Genomic DNA, 20,412 nt, shown 5'->3' on the forward strand with positions numbered 1-20,412 from the left:
TAGGCGGCGCGCGCGCGAGAGAGAGAGAGAGAGAGTGTGTGTGGGCGGCGCGAGAGAGAGTGCGTGTGGGCGGGCCGGCGGCTAGGCGGCGCGAAAGAGAGAGCGTAGGTGGGCCGGCGGTTGGGCGGCGCGCGCCCGGATCCTCGCGTTGCTGCAGCGGGTCGCAGACGTCACCGTTTCCCAGCAGCCCCTGCAGCACGGAGCCGGCTGGACAATGTCACTGCAGCGCTTCCATGCCGAGTGGCTAGAGCTGGACAAAGAATTTAACCAGCTGCAGGTAAATGGCACCGCCTGCGTTAACCGGGAGGGAGAATCAATTAGATGTCGATAGGTTTCATTCGGTGACATCGTCTCGCCGAAGCTTTTCTGCGCGACTTTTTAGTTTTGCAATGCTGCTTGGAGCTCCAATCACATTGCCTCCCCTAGGCTTTGTCTCTCTCTGTTGCTGGCAGATTCCTGGGCTGGAAAGCTATTTGACCAGATTTGAAATAATATTTTAGTTCATAAATTTGCGCTTACTGCGGTTAACAGGGTACATGATATTGTGCATTTTCTCCACAGTAATTAATTCTTCCTTATTATAAAAATAATACCCTCTAGGGTTATGGTCTTACAAATCCATTTACTTAAAACAATAACATTTCAGTACAATTAAGTTTCCTAGTGTCAATAAATCTCATTAAGTCACTTATCAGAATATAATTTCTGTACAGCGCCCATAAATTCCCTGTTGTCAAAATATAGAAAAAGATACAGTTCAATTTGTGTTGGTTTAATTGTCTGTCAGGATATGGTGCTGTCAGTGACACTAAATTATATATTTTTTAAACCTTGGTTGTGGCCAGAGGGTTTTTAATTTGTTGCCAGATTGTTCAGTGAAGAGTGAGAACAAATTTTAAATCTGAATGTCCTTTGCACTCAAAAGGTTTCAAGGTAATGTTTAAAGTACTCTATTTTAATTATCAATTTGGTACACTAAAATTGTGAGTGTATATAAGAACACACAAAATAGGAACAGGATCTTGAAATTAGGTGCACATATTTTAAGACTTGTTGCATAACTTCTTGTTAATTGTTTCAAGACCAAAGTTTGGTTTGAAAATATTAAACAAATGTGATGTACATTTTAGGATAAGTACAACCACTGTTGCAATAATTGTTGCATGCTAACCAGACAACAGAAAGCCAATACATGATTACAATCAGTCCATTTACAGCGTATAGATACATAAGGGACTAATGTTTAGTACAAGGTACAGCCAGCAAATTCCGATCAAGGATAGTCTGAGGACGTCAAAGAGGTAGATAATAGTTCAGCACTGCTCTCTGATTGCTCTCTACAGTGACATGGTTATAAGATGACCAAGGCTAGGAACCTGTATTTGAGGATCCTACACATAGCGGGTGGAGAAAAAAAGGTGGGGTAGTTGATGAAGGGTGACATGGGCTCAGAGAAATGATCTTGACTTTTGTGATCAAGGTAGAATCAATTTGGAAGAAGATGTGGGAAATGGCAAAGGAGAGAGATTATGGTGGCAGTTGGCAGACAACATTAGAAAAATTGTACTGCAGGACAATATAAATTGGGAGATAATGGGGCAGAGGCAGAAAATACTGCAAAAATCATGTGACTATAATAATTTTAAACTGGACAGGTCAGATTGGCAAAGGATCTATGGGGATTTATTCATAAAATATTTGGATTGGTTTCCTTTGGAATATTGTATTGGGCAACTGATCAGGAAACAGTTTATTTCGGATCTGGCCACATGCAATAAGGCAGAGTCAATTATTTATCCGGTGAAACATTTTTCAGAGAAGATAAATCATAAACAACCTTTTCAAAATCTAAATATGGTACATCCACCTTTCATGACATGCATTATCAGCCATCTCATCGGTCACATTTAAGATGTCAGGATAGAGTCGATCAGGATTCAAGAACCTGTCAGTCCTCTGCTTCAACAATTGGGTTAGTGTCACCTGTCTGATTATGGTGATTTTCCTAAACTTCTCCCTTTTCAATTGCCAATTAACAGATATTTTGGCTGCTCCCCCCCACCCCCCACTATTATATATGTGCACTATCATATGTTTCTCAATATGTTTGATACATTTTTTGAGCTCTTAGTTCATACAATGGTGGATTCCCCCCTTGGAATTTTTCTTTCTTGTTGGAATTTATGTACTCTGTATGCTCTGAAAGATCCTCCTTAAATATCTGCCACTACGTCTTGATTAACTAATTCTCCATCTAATTTGCCAGTTCATTTTAGTTAGCCATTCTCTTCCTCATTGTTTTTATCTCAATTTAATGTACTGACATTTTGCCCATTCTTCTCTCCATCGAGCTGAACATAAAATTCAATAATACTACGGTTGCTGATACTTAGTGGTGCTTTCACTATGTGGTCATTAATTAATCCTATTTCGTTGCACATCACCAAGTCCAGTAAAGCGTGCCCTTTGGCTAGAGAAATGTTCTAAGAAAGATACTTAAACCATTCCATAAATTCCTTTTAGTGGGATTTCTTATATGCAAAGGGATGACTTGTCATCAAGGTCAATCTAAATCATAATTATTGGTCTTGGCCAGCAAGACATGTAATGGTATCATGTAATAAAAAGGAATAGCAGATGCTGGTTTATACCAAAGGTAGACACAAAGTCGGCACGGTGGAGCAGCGGTAGAGTTGCTGCCTTACAGCGAATGCAGCGCCGGAGACTCAGGTTTGATCCTGACTACGGGTGCCTTCTGTACGGAGTTTGTACGTTCTCCCCGTGACCTGCGTGGGTTTTCTCCAAGATCTTCGGTTTCCTCCCACACTCCAAAGACGTACAGGTATGTAGGTTAATTGGCTGGGCAAATGTAAAAATTGTTCCTAGTGTGTGTAGGATAGTGTTAATGTGCGGGGATTGCTGGGTGGCACGGACCCGGTGGGCCGAAGGGCCTGTTTCCGCGCTATATCTCTAAATCTAAAAAGAAATCTAAAAATGCTGGAGTAACTTAGTAGGTCAGGCAGCAATCTCTGGAGAAAATGGACAGGTGACATTTTGGGTCTGGATTCTTGAGACTGAAGAAGGGTCCCGACCTGAAATGTCACATCCATTTTCTCCAGAGATGCTGCCAGATCCGCTGAGTTACTGCATTATTTTGTATCTATTTAGCCACATTATCGTAATGAACATGCATTCAGGGTTGGAAACAGGGTTGGGTCTGGAGTATCTTGACTTATAAATTAACATTTTTAGTAAGTACTAATATCAAAATGAATCAACCACCAGCCTTGAAAATATATGAAAGCTGAATTTTGTATGTAATTAAATACATGAGAAAGATTCCTAATGGTCACCGTATGGTTGCAAAATTTACAGACGTCTAACCAAGGTATTTTGATGAACATTTTGGAGGCATGACATCAAATCCATCCAAAACAATCATAGGATTTTAAATTGATCATTATTAATCTTGTTTTTAAATTAAAAACATACCACTGAGTAAAGACGACTGTAAAACCATCAAATTGCCACTTAAAAAAAAAACTATTTTCCTATTTCATTTTCAGGAAGGGAAATCTATCATCCTCAATCAGCTGAGATGACAATGACTCCCGAACTGCAATATTATGCTTGATTCTGAACTTGCTTCTAGCATGGCCTAGCAAGCATTTATTATAGCACTTTGATGCATCTTAAAATAGAAAAAGGAAAGAGGTTAAAGAGTGCAGAAGGGTGTGCCAGGAGCGGTGCCTATAAATATGGAGCCAATGTGATGAAGCTCCAACGTGGAACCAGCTTTTTTCCACAAGTGGTAGTTCTATGTAATAACCAAAGGCATTAGTTTTTTTTTGCTCTGGTTTATTTTCACCCTCGTTTAGACCGTAATGTTGTATCCTTATTGTTTTGATGTGTTTATGCTTTATTCTTAATTGTTAACTGTATGTTTGTGTTGTTATTTGTGAGCGGAGAACCAAGGCGCATTCCTTGTATATGCACATACTTGGCCAATAAACTTATTCATGTGCAAGACACAGCATGCAGTGGGCACAACTAACAACTAGCAGGTCAATGAAAGTTCTGCTGTGTGATGGGCAACTAAGCAACACATTAGAAAAGGTGGCTCCAAAGACAATCCCATCCTTCAGTAAAATGGATACAGAAAAAACTGCAGATGCTGGAATTTTGAACAAAACAGGATGTGCTGAAAGCACTCAGCACATCATGCAGCATCTGTGGAGGGAATGGGCAGTGTCATGATTGGGACCCTTTAGACATTTGAGATACAGCACAGAAACGGGCTCTTTGGCCCAATGCGCCGTTACCAAAGTCAATTAACCTGTAAACCTGTACCTCTCTGGAGTGTGGGAGGAAACCGGAGCACCTGGAGAAAACTCTAGCAGTCACAGGGAGAATGTACAAACTCTGTGCAGATGGCACGCATAGTCAAGATCAAACCTGGGTCTCTGGCGCTGTAAGGCAGCAACTCTACCACTGTGCCACGCTTCTTCAGACTGATGGAGAACTGGGATGAAAGCTGAAGGTGGATAGGGCATATAACGCACATCAAACAATTATCTATTGAACAAAGAAAGTCAGTTTACTAGACTATATTGTTTAAAGTGAAGGAAGAAATAGCCAAGTTTCTGCAGAAATATTCAGAGCTTATCTTGTGCACACAAATGAACCTTGCACACTCACAAATGCTGGGGGTTGACAAAAGTTTTGTCCAGATATCTGTACTTTGACTATCATTGTGTTATCTTTTGCTTTAGTCTTATTTTGTTTTCTGGGTCATTTTGTACAATTTCTGTTTTGTTTCCCGTCCTAGGAAACTCACAAAGTGTATAGACATAAACTGGATGAACTTACAAATCTTCAAGCTATATGTAGCAACTCTATAAGTAAACAAAAACGAAGACTAAAAGACCTTGCGTGCAGTCTCCGAAGGTAAGAAAATGAAAATGACAACTATTTGAACAGCTTCTTAATTCCAGTGCCAATGTTATTTTTCTTGATGAATGGTGACACTAGGATTGGAACCAGAACTTGTATTTTGGTTTGCACAGATTGTATTTTATCTTTGGACTCCTGTTGTAATTAAAAATAACTTGCTGGCTTTCCACATTAATCTGGCCATGGCACGTTCAGTTTGGTAATTAAGAGTTTGAGCATGCCTTTAATAATATAAAGCTAATCAACTCATTCAATGAATTGGTGAAGGTTTTGAAAATTTGTTGTTTGTTTGTTCCAATCCTTTCTCTTTATTTGCTTTGTACTGGGCTTGACACCATAATTTGCTCTCTATAGATCACCCTGATTACCTCAGGTTTTTTTTCAATTATTTTAATCATGTTGATTTAGGAGATATTTTGCAGATTTCATTGTACAGAAGCCTAAGATGCTGATTTTCTTATCTTGTTATAAATTATTCTGTCAATATGTTGTTACAACATCTTTTCTGTATTAGAGGGTTCGTGAAAAAAATGTACGTGGCATAACTTAGAAAAACATTATCCAACATACACCATGTACACTCTCCCAGTTCTGCTCTTTACTTGTCTATCCTTTAAGGTTTCAATATGTTAACAAATCTGAGTAACTAGTTTTTTAAAAAAGGCCGATTTCATTAGAAATACTCTCTTTCGAACAAAAATTCCTAAATTCAGTCTTGTACAGAATATTAAGAATTTATGTTGAAATATTTTTTAATGAATTGCATTTTATCAACCAGTTGCAATGATTTAGCTATAATTTCTGCTGTATTTTATGGGGTTTTTTGAGTGTTAGTAAATAGTTCTGGGGAAAGTACCACTGGGGAACTGATAGAATAAAAATTTGAAGTGAGTGTAACTACAACATATGGACTGTAGTGGCTCAAGAAGGGCATTTCCCCAGTGTAGTCTTGAATGGGGTCTTGCCTAGAATGGAAGAATAGAGATTGCAAAAGGTGTTTGCAACAAAGTTTCAGTCAAACAAATTTTGTTAATAAGTTGCCTCTTAAGGTCACAGTTAGAAGACAATGTTAGACTTGGCTTTCACAATTAAAACATTATGCCATAGTGGAAAGTCTGGAAAAATATTTGAAATTTGTTGTATAGTACTTACAAGAAAAATCAGAATAAGGACTACCATTTGACTGCTTAAAAACTAATAATTTTTTCTCCACCTTACAGATGTAAGCTTTCAGCTAATGCAGAAGAAATTGAAGTCATGCAGAGAATTAATGATGATATTAAAGAGCGACGCAATGTTTTCTTTGATATGGAAGCATTTTTACCGAAGAAAAATGGGTATGTTTTTCCCTGAACAAGAAAAATCCTTTAAATAATAAATGACTATAGCTGTAGGTAGCACATTGACACAGCAGCTAATACAGCTTGTATAGGAAAGGACTGCAGATGCTGGTTTAAATCGAAGGTATGGCACAAAATGCTGGAGTAACTCAGCGGGGCAGGCAGCATCTCTGGAGAGAAGGAATGGTCTCGACCTGAAACGTCACCCATTCCTTCTCTCCACAGATAATACAACTTTGCAGTTTGTGACCTAGGTACAATTTTGATCTCTGGTGCTGTCTGTGAGAGGTTTTCACATTTTCCTTGTGACTGCATAAGTTTCCTCCCACTTCCCAAATAGGTCAATAAGTTTGTTGGCTACTATAACCTACCCCATGAAGAAGTGGGCGGTTGGGGAATCAGACACATTTTGGGTATGTGTGAACGAGTAACGGGAAGAGGTCTGAGAGCTGAAATAGACATAATGGGCTGAATCTTGTTTAGTTTAGAGATACAATGTGGAAACAGGCCCTTCAGCCCACCGAGGTCGCACCAACCAGCGATCACCTGTACACCAGTTCTAATCTACACACAAAGACTATTTACAGGAACCAATTAACCTACAAACCTGCACATATTTAGAATGTGGGAGAAAACCAAAGCACCCAAACCAAACCAACCCAAACCAAAACCCATGACCTCAGGAAGAAAACTACATACACAAACAATGTACAGATCGAACCCATGGTCAGGATTGATTCTGGGTCACTGGCACTGTACAGCAGCAACTACCGATGCGACCCTGTAATGAGTGAAATAACTGTTTGTAGTGCAACTGAATTAGCTGTAGCTGTCCAATGTTTAAACCAAAATTCTGAGAAAAGTGACTAAAATTCAAAAACATTAGTGGGATTACATTATTAAATAGATGTTAATACTTCTACACTGCAAGCCTATATGATATTAGTTTAATTGGCCATCCAATTCCCCCTGGTAGATGAGTGGTAGAATCTGGGGTGATGATTTGAATATAGGGCGGATTTAAGTGGCTGCTTGATATTCGGCATGGATTTGATGGGCTGAAGGGATTGTTTCTGTGCTCTGACTGTTAATAAGGAAATATGAATATTTGGATTAGATGGAAGCGTGCCTGTATTCTCAGCAAAAGGTGGTCCTGGTTTTTAATTTGGCATCTAAGGGAAGATGTGCATCAAGAAGGGAAAAAGTCTTCTGTCCTTGAGAGCATGCCCAAGTTAACTCTTAACTACTGACCTGTAAGCTGTTCAGTTCACTGGCATTTGGACAAAGGCAATGTGTTAGATGACCATGTTCTCTACATGAATTTAAAAATAAAAGTGCACTCACTTTTAGTGACTAAGGAATGTACTAAACTGTGTGGTTAATATTCTGCTCTAGACCAATGCCATTTAATGTATTCAACCTCAGGTGTGTTGGGGATCTTGATGATATTAAAGTTAGCAGTATCAGTTCCCTGTATTACAACAGTTACTGGACTTGAGAATAAGTTTAATTAACAGTGAACACTTTGGGATTTATCGATGATATGAAAGGTGATAGGTTTTCCTTTCTCGTTTAATCATGGAGGTAAGAAAGGGGGTGATGACTGAGGAAAATTGATGGATTGAAAGTTGGTTTTTGAAGAGCGGCATGGTGGCGTAGCGGTAGAGTTGCTGCCTTGCCGAGCCGGAGACCTAGGTTCAATCCCGACTATGGATGCTGTCTGTACGGAGTTTGTACCTTCTCCGTGTGGGTTTCTTCGAGATCTTTGGTTTCCTCCCACACTCCAAAGATGTATAGGTTTGTAGTTAATTGGCTTCCCTTCAGCCCACAAGTGTAAATTGTCCCTAGTGTGTGTCGGGTAGTGTTGATGTGCGGGAATCGCTGGTCGGTGCGGACTCAGTGGGCCGAAGGGCCTGTTTCTGCGCTGTATCTCTAAAATAAACTTTAAAAAAATCAAGTGGTACAGGACTGATACAATAGGAAAGATATTTCTTGACAAGTTAGCATTTAACCAAATGTGGTGTCAAGGAACCCTCCTCCTGACACCCCACTGGCCACAAGACGCAATGGGAAGTGTGACGGAATGCATTTCACTTGATGCATCCAGTACAACCAACAATTCTCAAACATTCAATCCTAAGCAATCAAGGATAGAGCCGCCTGCTAGATAGATACCCCATTAATCACTCTAAGCATCCATTTTGTCTATCACCAAAGCATTGTGGCTGCCATGTGTACTGTCCATAAAATATATTGCTCTGAAAACCAACAGCATTTGACCTCTACTATCAAGAAGGACTTTGTGCACAAATTTTCTCCAAATTACACTTCATCATGATTTGGAAATATATCATTGCTGCTTCATTGTCACTGATCTATTTTCTGGAACTCCCCAGCAAACAGTTCTGTGGAAGTACCTTCATCATTTCACTTGCAATTAAACCTCTTTCCTCCTTCCCCTTACTTTATGATTTATGAGCATTTTTTTTACCATTCTAAGTGAAATGGACAGTCTTAATATCCAACTGTCAAATTTGCTCTTCCAAGAGGCAAATGGGAAGAAATTGGGGAATATTAATTTGAGCTCTTTGTGATGACGTGCACAAATTCTTTGATCTTGAATGTAAATATCACAAAACCTGTATTTCTTGACTCGTTGTAATAAAGAATTTTACTCTTACATTACTTTGCATGTAGTTACATTCTATATCAGTTGTGTAAATTAATTGAATACTGTGTTTTTTATTGTCTTTGAAAATGCTAATATTTAGTGACCAGTAAAATCATGCACATTTTATTGTTTTATTGCTTTTTTCTTTTTCAGGTTGTACTTAAACCTGGTGCTTGGAAACGTGAATGTAACTCTCTTCAGCAAACAGGCTAAGTAATATCAATTTGTAGTTTGTTCCATTGGCAACTGCTAACATGTTTTTTTGAACACTTGCAAAATATAATTTTTTAAGCTTCTAGTTTATATTTCTATAGATTAAAAAAATCTATTGTGTGCATCTTGTTCATGAAATGATCTTTGAGTTAGAAGTATGTCAGTGGCGTATTTGAATATAGCTCCACAAATGAGACCAATCCAACATTTTTGTAATTGTTGGCCCAGATTTACAGTTTGTGTTTACCTATTTATTCAAGTCCCCTGCCAAAGGATTTCTTCAGCCTAGGGCCGTGAAAGGTGAAGCTGCCTGCTGACATTCCCATTTACAATTCTGCCAGAAAAGAGGAACTAAAGATGTGAGGTTTGTAGGACTGAAATACGTTGCAGGTGTGGGAGGATTTTAAGTTGTGGAGGGATTTGGCATTCGGACAACAGGAGGCCATACAAGTCCAGCCTGTGCTGACTCTTCGAGTAATACCAATAACAGCAATTCTTAATTTATTTTCATTTGACCTATTTTCTCATTTGAATTAATAGCCAAACCCAACCCTTTCCCAGCAATTTTCCAAACACTCAAAGGTTCAAAGGTCTTTTATTGTCACGTGTACCATTTTAAAGTGCAATATTCTCCCAAGAGCAATATTCCACCTAGGTGTGATAAATATATATTCATTTACTACTTTAAGCATTTAAATTACATATTGGATGTGTTTTTAACTTGTTTTAACTTGTTTTGGTTGCACTGATCAGGAGTAGCTCTCCTAATTTCGGTGTATCTCTAAATACAATGACAATAAAGGCATTATTATTATTATTATTATTATTATTATTATTATTATTAAAGTACAGTGATATTCGAATTACCGTACAGCCATACTAAAAAAAAAAGTAACAAAACACACAACTACATAAAAGGTAACATAGACATCCACCACAGCGGATTCCCCACATTCCTCACTGTGATGGAAGGCAATAAAGTCTAATCTTCTTCCCTCTTTATTCTCCGGCGGTCGGGGCAGTCGAACCATCTGCAGTCGGGGCGATCGAAGCTCCCCCAGCCAGTGGTCGAAGCCCCCGCGTCGTGATTTGCATTTGTAATTTGCTGAACAACCAGCTCTCTTTGGAGGAAATCTGAAACCCATGCAGTCATAAGAGATGATGCAATGTCCACACAGAACTTGAGGTCAAAGTTAAATATGTGTCATAGAACTATTTACATGTGGTTGAGAACTTTCAAAATCATGTAAATTAATAGTTTAACTGTTTTTCAGTTTACCCAGGACATGCAAAGTGCTATCAAAACTCTTCTTTCTCTCTCTCCCCACCCCCACATCTCTGTAGGTGAATAGTCCAACTCTGTTAATACTAATTCATTTTGTTTTGTTATCATTGGTATTAACACACTAAACAATGATTGGACATAAAATATTTATTACACTGTTTGTAGCTATGCCCAATAAAGATTTGACCACAAGAGAGGCCTTGTTAGTGGTTGGTGAATTAAAGTGAAAGGCAACTTGTCTAAATGTGAGATAGTTGTTTCCAACACCTTAATCAAATTGTATCAAAAGAAGTAACACTAGCAAGTTTGCAGATTAGAAGTAACACTAGCAAGTTTGCAGATTAGAAGTAACACTAGCAAGTTTGCAGATGACACAAAGCTGGGTGGCAGTGTGAACTGCGAAGAGGATGTTAGGAGGTTGCAGGGTGACTTGGACAGGTTGAGTGAGTGGGCAGATGCATGGCAGATGCAGTATAATGTAGATAAATGTGAGGTTATCCACTTTGGCGGCAAAAACAAGGAGGCAGATTATTATCTCAATGGTGTCAGATTAGGTAAAGGGGAAGTGCAACGAGACCTTGGTGCCCTTGTACACCAGTCACTGAAAGTAAGCGTGCAGGTACAGCAGGCAGTGAAGAAAACTAATGGCATGTTGGCCTTCATAATGAGAGGATTTGAGTATAGGAGCAAAGAGGTCCTTCTGCAGTTGTATAGGGCCCTGGTGAGACCACATCTGGAGTATTGTGTACAGTTTTGGTCTGAATTTGAGGAAGGAAGTTCTTGCTATTGAGGCAGTGCAACGTAGGTTCACGGGGTTAATCCCTGGGATGGAGGGACTGTCATATGAAGAAAAATTGGGCTTGTATTCACTGGAATTTAGAAGGATGAGAGGGGATCTTATAGAGACGTATAAAATTATAAAAGGACTGGACAAACTAGATGCAGGAAAAATGTTCCCAATGTTGGGGGAAGTCCGGAACCAGGGGCCAAAGTCTAAGAATAAAGGGGAGGCCATTTAAAACTGAGGTGAGAAGAAACTTTTTCACCCATAGAGTTGTGAATTTGTGGAAATTTCGGCCACAGAAGGCAGTGGAGGCCAATTCACTGGATGAATTTAAAAGAGAGTTAGATAGAGCTCTATGGACTAGTGGAATCAAGGGATATGGGGAGAAGGCAGGCACAGATTACTGATTGTGGATGATCAGCCATGATCAATGAATGGCGGTGCTGGCTCGAAGGGCCAAATGGCTTCCTCCTGCACCTATTTTCTATGTTTCTATGTACAGTATCACCCACTCCCAAAGATCTGAAAATATTGCTAAATGGATTTCTATGGTTAAATGTATGCTCATTTGTATCAATAAAAACTAAATTTTATACAAAATGTATAAATGAGTTTAAATTTGTTCATCAGAAACCAGATTTAAAAAATAGTCAAATAAACAAAAACTTGTTTCATTTACATTAATGCTAATCGTTTTGTTTCCACAGATTTGCTTACAAAGATGAATATGAAAAATTCAAACTTTATCTGACAATTATCTTGTTGCTCGGTGCAATATCTTGCATGTTTCTGCTGAATAGGTAAGGCTTTTTATTTGGTCCATCCTTGAATTGGAGGGCAACTATAAACATACTGTTTTAACTTGGGCCTAGTCGCAGCTTTCTGCATTGGCCAGCTACAGTCAAAATTCTCGTGCATCATGCCAATCTTTTTTTGTCTATAAACAAAAGGCACCTTTTAATAAACATGCGTGCCATGTGGCTTTAAAACAAAATAATGTCATCTAACTTTTCAAGGTGCCAGTATGAAATGTTACTGCACCCTGCAAACTGGTTTACTTTCAATTGGAAAAATGGCGTTCCATATTACTGCATTGAGTTTTCTCAGCATTTTGGAACATTATAATTATAACTTCTTACCCATACAAACCTGAATTTTTTTTTGTCTACTCTGTACTTGCCAGGTGGAGAAGAATTTCTTTGCTGCAGTCTGGACAAAAATTAAACTGAGGATCTTGTGATAAAAGAATAAGTTTCCAATTTTGTGCAAAGAAAATAATCAATTTTTTTATTTAATTTTTCTTGATAGGATTGCCATCAAAAACACTTTTGTGTAAAAGATCTTTGATATACAAGTAGTTTGATAGTAATGGATAATGTTAATGTAGAAAAGGCCAGTTAATTTGAAATTTATTTTTTTTGATTTTTAAATAAGTATTAAATCAATTTTAAACACAAACTTCAGTATGATGTAAAGAGCACAATTTATTAATTTTATTGTTATTTAAGGCAACAAAAATAGAAGCTGGGCAAGTGCATAAGAGGCGGGCAAATCTCAACTATCAGCATTTTATTGGAAATTTACCCGTTGCAATTTAAATTGATTTTTTAATCTCTTGGGCAATAATGTGATCTGTGTTTAATTGCACGTTTCTTCATATAAAATAATTGATGTGACCTGAAGTTCAATGGAGTCAATAAAATTGATCTCTGAATTCTAAGCTAAGGAAGCTGACTGGGCAACCATCCATGAAAAGTTGTGGTGTGAAAGAGATTGCGTCTGGCTGTATCTAGGTTCATCCCTGTACACTGTCTACTTGAAGATGCCATTGGACTGCCACTATCCTTGGAATTTCAACTCACTAGAAATAAACGATCTTTCAGTGCTTTGGAACTTAAATGTGCTAAATAAACCATTCAATAAATTAAGTTTTTCACACAGTACTTCCATTGTGGGGGAGGAAGAAAAAACATGATCTGAATTATACACCAAGATGAATGGTTTGCACCTGTGATAATTATCACTCTAGTATTTGAAGTGGTCCACTCCTCCTGGCACATGCAGGGTTCTATGTGTTCTTTGTGCAAAGCCTTTGTTTTGAACACCATCTTCAATATTCCTACTCCACTTTGGCCAGTAATAGGCCAGAATTTCCCTGGAGTTGGTGGAGATGTTTCACTTTTTTCGAATCGTTTACTTCGATCACCTGGTAATCTCTTCCCCTGACATAGTATGGACTATTTTATTAGATTTCCAGCATTAGTAGCCTTTGTTTCATCACCCTCCAGTAACTGTCTTGACCTTCACCTTCCCCTCCCCTGGTTCTGTCTGTCTGCTTTCTTTTGTCTGCCTCTATCAATCATTCATCTGCCTCTGTCTCCAAACTTCACCCCTCCTTGGATCTGGCTCCATCTGCCTGCATCCTTCACCCCACCTCTATCCACCAATCACCCACTGGCTCCTGTCTTATCGCTCCCCCTCTTCTCTCTATACTAGTTATCTTCTTCCTTCACTGTTAGTCCTGAGCAGGATTTTGACCCAAAACATCAACATTTTTGTTTCTCACTACAGATGCTGTTTAATCTGTTGAATTCCTCAAGCAGATTGTTTGTTGCTTAGTCTAGATTGTCTGTTTTGGGAGTCTGGTATCAAGTATGCAAGTGACTCAGAGCCACAAGTCACCCACTGGCCCCTGTCTTACCATTCCCACTTATCTTTTTATGCTGATTATCTTCCCTTTCCACTCTCAGTCCTGAAGAAGGTCCTTGTTCCGAAACATCATCTCTCCATTCCGCTCCACGGATGCTGCCTGACCATTGAGTTCTCTAGCAGTTTGTTTATATGCAAATATTTTGGCTTGCATGCTGTCATGGAATAAGTATGTAATAAAGATGAATTTCGGAGGGCAGCTGAATTTAGGAAGGGTATTTATGCCCTCCCAGTTGATGGGGTCAAAGGCTTTGAGGTCAAAACAGACCCTGTATGGTGGTCGTTGCTACTCTCGTTTTTCTTGTTTAGTGCCTGTCGTGTCATTCCTGAGACTGGATTTCAGTGGAGAAACGTTTGGCTCCTCAGGTGCTATTATTTTTCATTTGGAATATGACTGTCTTGCCATTCTTGATGGTCAGGTGTGGGAGCAAGGCTGCTAGGGGATAAAATTGTGTGTTTATGTTGAGGAAGTCTTTGGAGTGTTATATCCAAGGGCAGTTGACAGACATTCTGTCCATAATGAGTTCACCTATGTTGGAATTTTACATGGCTTCAACAGTACTGAAGAGCCCACACATTTGTTGGCAGCTTTCTGAGACTCCTGTGCTCTTGATTGCCACCATCTCATTTTCAGATCCCAAGTTTATGCTGGTCCTCTAACTTTGGCTGTCCACAAGTGGTTTCTTTTCGCTTGAGGGAAGATAAAGCTTGCAAACTTGGAGCACCGTGTTTTGTTAATTAGCTCCTAGTAATTCTCGACAAATCAGACCTGATGGATTGTGATTATTCATCTCCAACATCTTTTCATGGTTGGTGGTTGTGTAGGTGGCAGCCCAATGAGCTGTAGACACCTTGCTGTTCCTGTAGGTTGCGAATTATCAGTTTCTCATTACACCACCAACTTGTCCTACAAAATATACTTCCCACCTCATCATTTAAATAATTCCCCCCCTCCCACTCCTAAGAACATTACAAATATTGGTGTGATGTCCTGTGCTTATTTTTCTGCAACAGAACATTTTTAAACGCAAGGACATGCTCAGGCACTTTATCAAAAGTATGCTGTTACAGTTGGTCATCCCTATTCCTTCCTTGCCAGTCACATCTTGTCATAGGTTTGCTGCTTTTCCAACCCTGGCAGTGCTGTCAGGGAGATCAGTTTCTCCTTTCAAGGTTGGAATGGCAATCTCCTTTAGTCTCATCTGGAACTACCAGAGTTGGATGTATGCAGTGATATCCTATCCCTGATGTTATACTCAATGTGGCAATATCAAATTGTATGTGTTGAGCCAAAAAAAAGACAATTGAATCCTCTTAAATAGAATTGCTGGGAATTTCAATGTTGTTTCTCCTGATGGCTGAAATAATTTAAGAGGAAGATAGACAGAAATTATAGGAGTAACCCAGATAAAGGAAATTCCTCTATGATGCAGAAATCAACAGAAGAAACCCCATAAATTCATTTCATAGGTATTATCGGTAATTGTTTTTGTAATGGTACATGACTACGGCGTACCGTCATCTTTATAAAAAAAAGTTAAACAACATTATTTAATTTTCCGGCCACATGACATGTTTATTAATTGTGTGTACCCGAACTGTTCTGTGTTCAACAAAAGTACTGTATTACAGTTAACATTTTTTCCCTGATATGCACCCCCCTTCTTAAGGTGACCACATCTATTAATGATATGCTCTAGGCAAGTTCATATCAGTGCTAAGGCTGACAAGTATTTTGGCTCCAATATTTTGTTACGAGAAAGTACACATTTAGTAAGAATATTTCAATGATGAACTTCACTTGAGTAGGCAGAAAAGAACAACTATAACATGGGTGGGAAAAGTTGTTCCAGAACTGTTGATAAGCGAGGATGTAGAAGCATCTACACTTTTTGGCACTAGTCCAATCCATAATGTACTGCATGTTCTGGTAGAAATTAGACCATGTTGCTTAATGGAAGATTAGAATGGATTGTAGCCTATATTTGTGTTAAGGGGAAACTTGAACATATCTTTCAAATTCATTTTTGAAAGTTTATTCTCCATCATGCAATCTTTTTCTGTTGTAGTAAGAACCGGAGTAAATTGAACTATTTTTGGTAACATTTACACTTTTTCCCCAGGGTAATTGATGAAATATTTAACTTCCTGTTGGTCTGGTATTACTGCACCTTAACAATAAGGGAGAGTGTTCTTATCAGCAATGGATCAAGGTAAGATGACACTTGGTGTTTGATACCTTTTTAATACATTTAAACGAGAATTCTACACATTGCAAATGTCTTCCCCACCCACCCACCCATTATTTCCCCTGACACTAACAACATAACATGCTCTGTTTCTATTTTTTCAACTTATCATTCCAGGAATTATTGTCAAGACTTGGTTACACTCATCTCTTTTACTGGAAGGCAGGGGGAATTTCTATATGTGGTATCACGTTCACAACAATCAGCTATGTGGATGCTGTGGATGATATTTGCACCCACTCCCAGTTTTGCGTTAATCTGCCAGGCACTCTCAAAAATTACTTTTTGCTTAGCCTGCAATCAGCCAATAGGTACATGCTCACTACCCATAAGGTTTTAAAACTTGTAAATTCTAAATTGGAGAGTGAGACGAACATTTAGCAGCTGTGGCAGGTCTTGCATGCCATGGCTTCCTACAAGGGAAAACTAAGTGGCAGCTCCAGTGATAGTGAGGCACCACTCCTGGACAAGTTGAATGTGTTATACACATGCTTCGAAAAGGAGAACAATGATGCAGATTCTCGGGTCCCTGTAGCCCACAATCACATTTGTAATCACGGTCACCGAGGCAAGCTTCAGCTTATACAGTACAGGGTGCTCTACTGAAGCTTAGCATTGCTAGATCATGTCATCAAGAATTTATTGCACATATAACCTATAAGATGTTCTTTAAATGCTTTCTACCAATGGAGAGTACAGAAAATGTTATGTTTTCTTCACACTAATGCCTTTGGTTATATCGAACCCAATAATTCCCTAAGGAATATTTTTTTCTCTTTTTAGTTTACACCTTTTTTTGTCTCGAGCATCTCAAAGATTTTGTTGAACCTTATTCAGTTGGATGGCAGTAAGTAGTTCTTGATTCACGAGAAAAATATTTGATTTGATTTTTATCATCCACAACAAGAGAAAGTAACTCACTCAGGCATAGTTTGCATCAGCCTAAGACGATTTTGTTACTCTAAAACAAAAATATCTGCATTGGAATTCAAAGTACAAGTTATTTATCAACTTGCAAAGAAACAACAAACATTTGGAATTCTGTTCCATCTTGAAGGAAGGTGGAAATTGCACGTTGCATTCAGATTGTAAATGTTTGCCCATATTAGTTTAGTTTAGAGATATAGCACGGAAACAGACCCTTTGGCCCAACGAGTCCACACCCACCAGCGATCCCCGCACATTGACACTATCCGATGTACACTAGGGACAATTTACACTTATAACCAAGCCAATTAACCTACAAACCTGTACGTTTTTGGAATGTGGGAGGAAACTAAAGATCTCTGAGAAAACCCATGAGGTCACGGGGAGAACGTACGAACTCCATATAGACAGCATGCATAGTCAGGATCGAACCTGGGTCCACTGGCGTTGTAAGGCAGCAAATCAACTGCTGCACCACCGGGCCGCCCTGTGACACGTTTGCCTTGCTTTCATTTTTGTAACAGGATTGTTCTGCAACTAGTCTGCGCTATTAGAGCAAAAATGAGTGTCGAACAAGAGCTGAAAATGATGTAGTCACAGTCTCTGACTTTGAATAGCATATGTTGCAATTTGACTTGTACCTTTGCTCGCTGACTGGTTAGCAGGCAACAAAAGCACTTCACTGTACCTCGGTACACGTGACAATAAACTAAACTAAACCTTTTGAATTTTTAGAACCAGTTGATTTCAAGTGCATCACAATGTTGTAGCTTACAGGGTTTAAATGACTTTCTCAATTATGTCAATTTTGGGGCATTTTCATCAATGCATATTCATCTACAACAAATTTACAATACCTCAATACTTCAACTATTCATTCCTATTTTACATTAATAATAATAATAATAATAATGTATTTTATTTATATAGCGCTTTTCATATACTCAAAGACGCTTTACAGAGATTTAGAGAACATAGGGAAATTAATAAATAGATAAATAAGTAAATAAATAGACGAACAGAGAAAGGAGACAGAAGGTGAGGTGACCTTCAGTGGTTGAAGGCAGTACTGAACAGGTGAGACTTCAGCGATGTTTTGAATGTGGTGAGTGTGGAGGAGTCTCTAACGTTTTGGGGTAGTGAGTTCCATAGGGTGGGAGCAGCGATGGAGAAAGCCCTGTCCCCCCAGAGCACCTGACAACCCTGTGGTCATAATTTGTAGTTCAGAGGACTGAGTGGTTAGTTACAAATGAACCGTGATTGTTCAAAAATGACATTCACATTGTTCCTTTGCTTTCTCAACAATGAAAATTATCCCATGAATAACAACTGACACACAGTCCTTTGTTCAAGTCTGCCACACCCTAGCGTTATCAGTGTTATGTGGAGAAATAATGTTCTGAACTATAGGGAGAGGTTGAGCAGGCTAGGAATCTATTCCTTGGAGCGCAGGAGAATAAGGGGTGATCATATGGGAGTGTACAAAATCATGAGGGCATAGATCAGGTAAACGCACAGTCTCTTGCCCAGTGTAGGGGAATCGAGAACCAGAAGACATAGATTTAAGGTGAAGGGGGAATCATTTATAAGGAACCTGAGTGGTAATTTTTTTACACATAGGCATTTGGAACGAGCTGCCAGAGGAGGTAGTTGAGGCAGGTAATATCAAAACATTTAGACAGGTAGATGGATAAGATAGGTTTAATGGGATGTGGGTCAAACACAGGCAGGTGGGACTCGTGTAGAAGGAACATGTTGGTCAGTGTGGGCAAGTTGGGCCGAAGAGCTTGTTTCCACGTTGCATGACTCTCTCTGTGAGGGCATCAATTATTTGTTGATTTTGATCAGTATCAGTTTTAGCCACGTGGTTGGTTGCACCCAAAGATATATTGGAAAGTTAGATTAAAAAGTGAACATGATTTCCCTTTTCATGGACCTGCCAGTGATAGTAAATTTCTGAATTTTGTTTAATTATGGACTTGTGGATGTGGAAGTTATTTGGTTGGAAAGATAATTGGCCTACACGTTTATTTAAAATTAAAAGTCTGGGATTTGAATATGAATGTGCACAACTTAACAGTTTGGATTGATGATTTTAATAGAGATATAACAGGCATTTATTCAGAAATGGCATGGGTGTAACAAATCTAGCCATCGTAACATCTGCAGATTTTTAAATAAAATTTCTTACTGGGTAGGCAAAATAAATTTACATTTTGTTTCCTTATTCACAGAATTATTTAAGTTGTTAAAACTTTCATGGTGCATTATCAGAGAACTTGCATCTGTTTTGATGCCTTTTGTTCTCGATTGTGCACACTGCATTATAAGTGAACTTGGAAGTGTTTTTGTTAGAGTCGAAGCATTAATATTTTATCTTTTCCTATATTGTTTCTTTTATCTGATAGAATTAAAGGCTGGTGGGTGTCTCATCATTATGTGTCCACATTTCTCTCGGGGGTAATGTTAACATGGTAAGTTTCAAGCCATTGACATAAAATTCATAGCAACCTGCTCCCCTCCCCAATTATTCAGTGGATTACAGATCACTACTTATATACTTGTCCTGCATCAGAATGGCTCAAAGGTCCAACCTCTGGTATGCCCTGTGTTAATCAGTCTTGACTCAGCAGTTAACTTGCAGAAAGCAAAGTGCATCTCTAAGCCTGATTTGTGATACTGAGAGACAAATATAGATTTATGCATGTGCAAACATTAGATTAAATGTTAGCCCTTGTACAAGGGGACTGGAATACAAAGGGTTGGAAGTTATGTCATGGTCGTGTAAAGGTCTAGTTAAACCAGAGTGGGCAACTTAATTCCATTCTGGGACCCAAAAGGATTTTTCTCACCAAGCCTGCAGTATAGCTTTGCCAGTATGATACTAAGTATTCCAGCCTTAAAATTAAAGCTGAGCTGCTTGGTAATGATGTCGGAAACTTTTCACATTAAAGATTAGTGGGAGAGTAGAACTCTATTTTTTTTTGTGTGTAAAGGTTGTTGAGGCCAAGTGAATTGAAAGTCTCCGGCTAAAATTGGTAGATTTTTATGGCACACTAGACCAAGTGGACCCATTGGGCCCAAACCTCTCCTGCATTGGTGCAGCCCCCCCTCTCTCTCCCCTCTCCCCCCCCCCCTCTCCTCCCTTCCCCTCTCCCACCCTCCCCTTCCCCGCTCCCCCTTCCCCTTCCCCGCTCCCCCCCTTCCCCTCTCCCCCTCCCCTTCCCCTCTCCCCCCTCCCCTTCCCCTCTCCCCCCTCCCCTTCCCCTCTCCCCCCTCCC

General features: G+C 39.1%; 1 protein-coding gene across 2 annotated transcripts in view; it reads left to right on the forward strand.

Moving 5' to 3' along the window:
- Window positions 1–179: 179 nt before the first annotated feature.
- The window catches only part of tmem120b (transmembrane protein 120B), a 33,629-nt gene continuing 13,396 nt past the window's right edge, over window positions 180–20,412 (forward strand). For both annotated transcript variants that reach the window (XM_078421658.1, XM_078421659.1), the window contains exons 1-7: window positions 180–277; window positions 4,829–4,947; window positions 6,174–6,290; window positions 9,118–9,177; window positions 11,954–12,046; window positions 16,079–16,168; window positions 19,540–19,605. In XM_078421658.1, the coding sequence (XP_078277784.1) occupies window positions 215–277; window positions 4,829–4,947; window positions 6,174–6,290; window positions 9,118–9,177; window positions 11,954–12,046; window positions 16,079–16,168; window positions 19,540–19,605 (608 nt within the window). In that variant the 5' untranslated portion in view covers window positions 180–214. The remainder of the gene's footprint in view (window positions 278–4,828; window positions 4,948–6,173; window positions 6,291–9,117; window positions 9,178–11,953; window positions 12,047–16,078; window positions 16,169–19,539; window positions 19,606–20,412) is intronic.

Source organism: Rhinoraja longicauda, chromosome 25 (genome assembly GCF_053455715.1).
Source record: "Rhinoraja longicauda isolate Sanriku21f chromosome 25, sRhiLon1.1, whole genome shotgun sequence".
Lineage (NCBI taxonomy): Eukaryota > Metazoa > Chordata > Chondrichthyes > Rajiformes > Arhynchobatidae > Rhinoraja > Rhinoraja longicauda.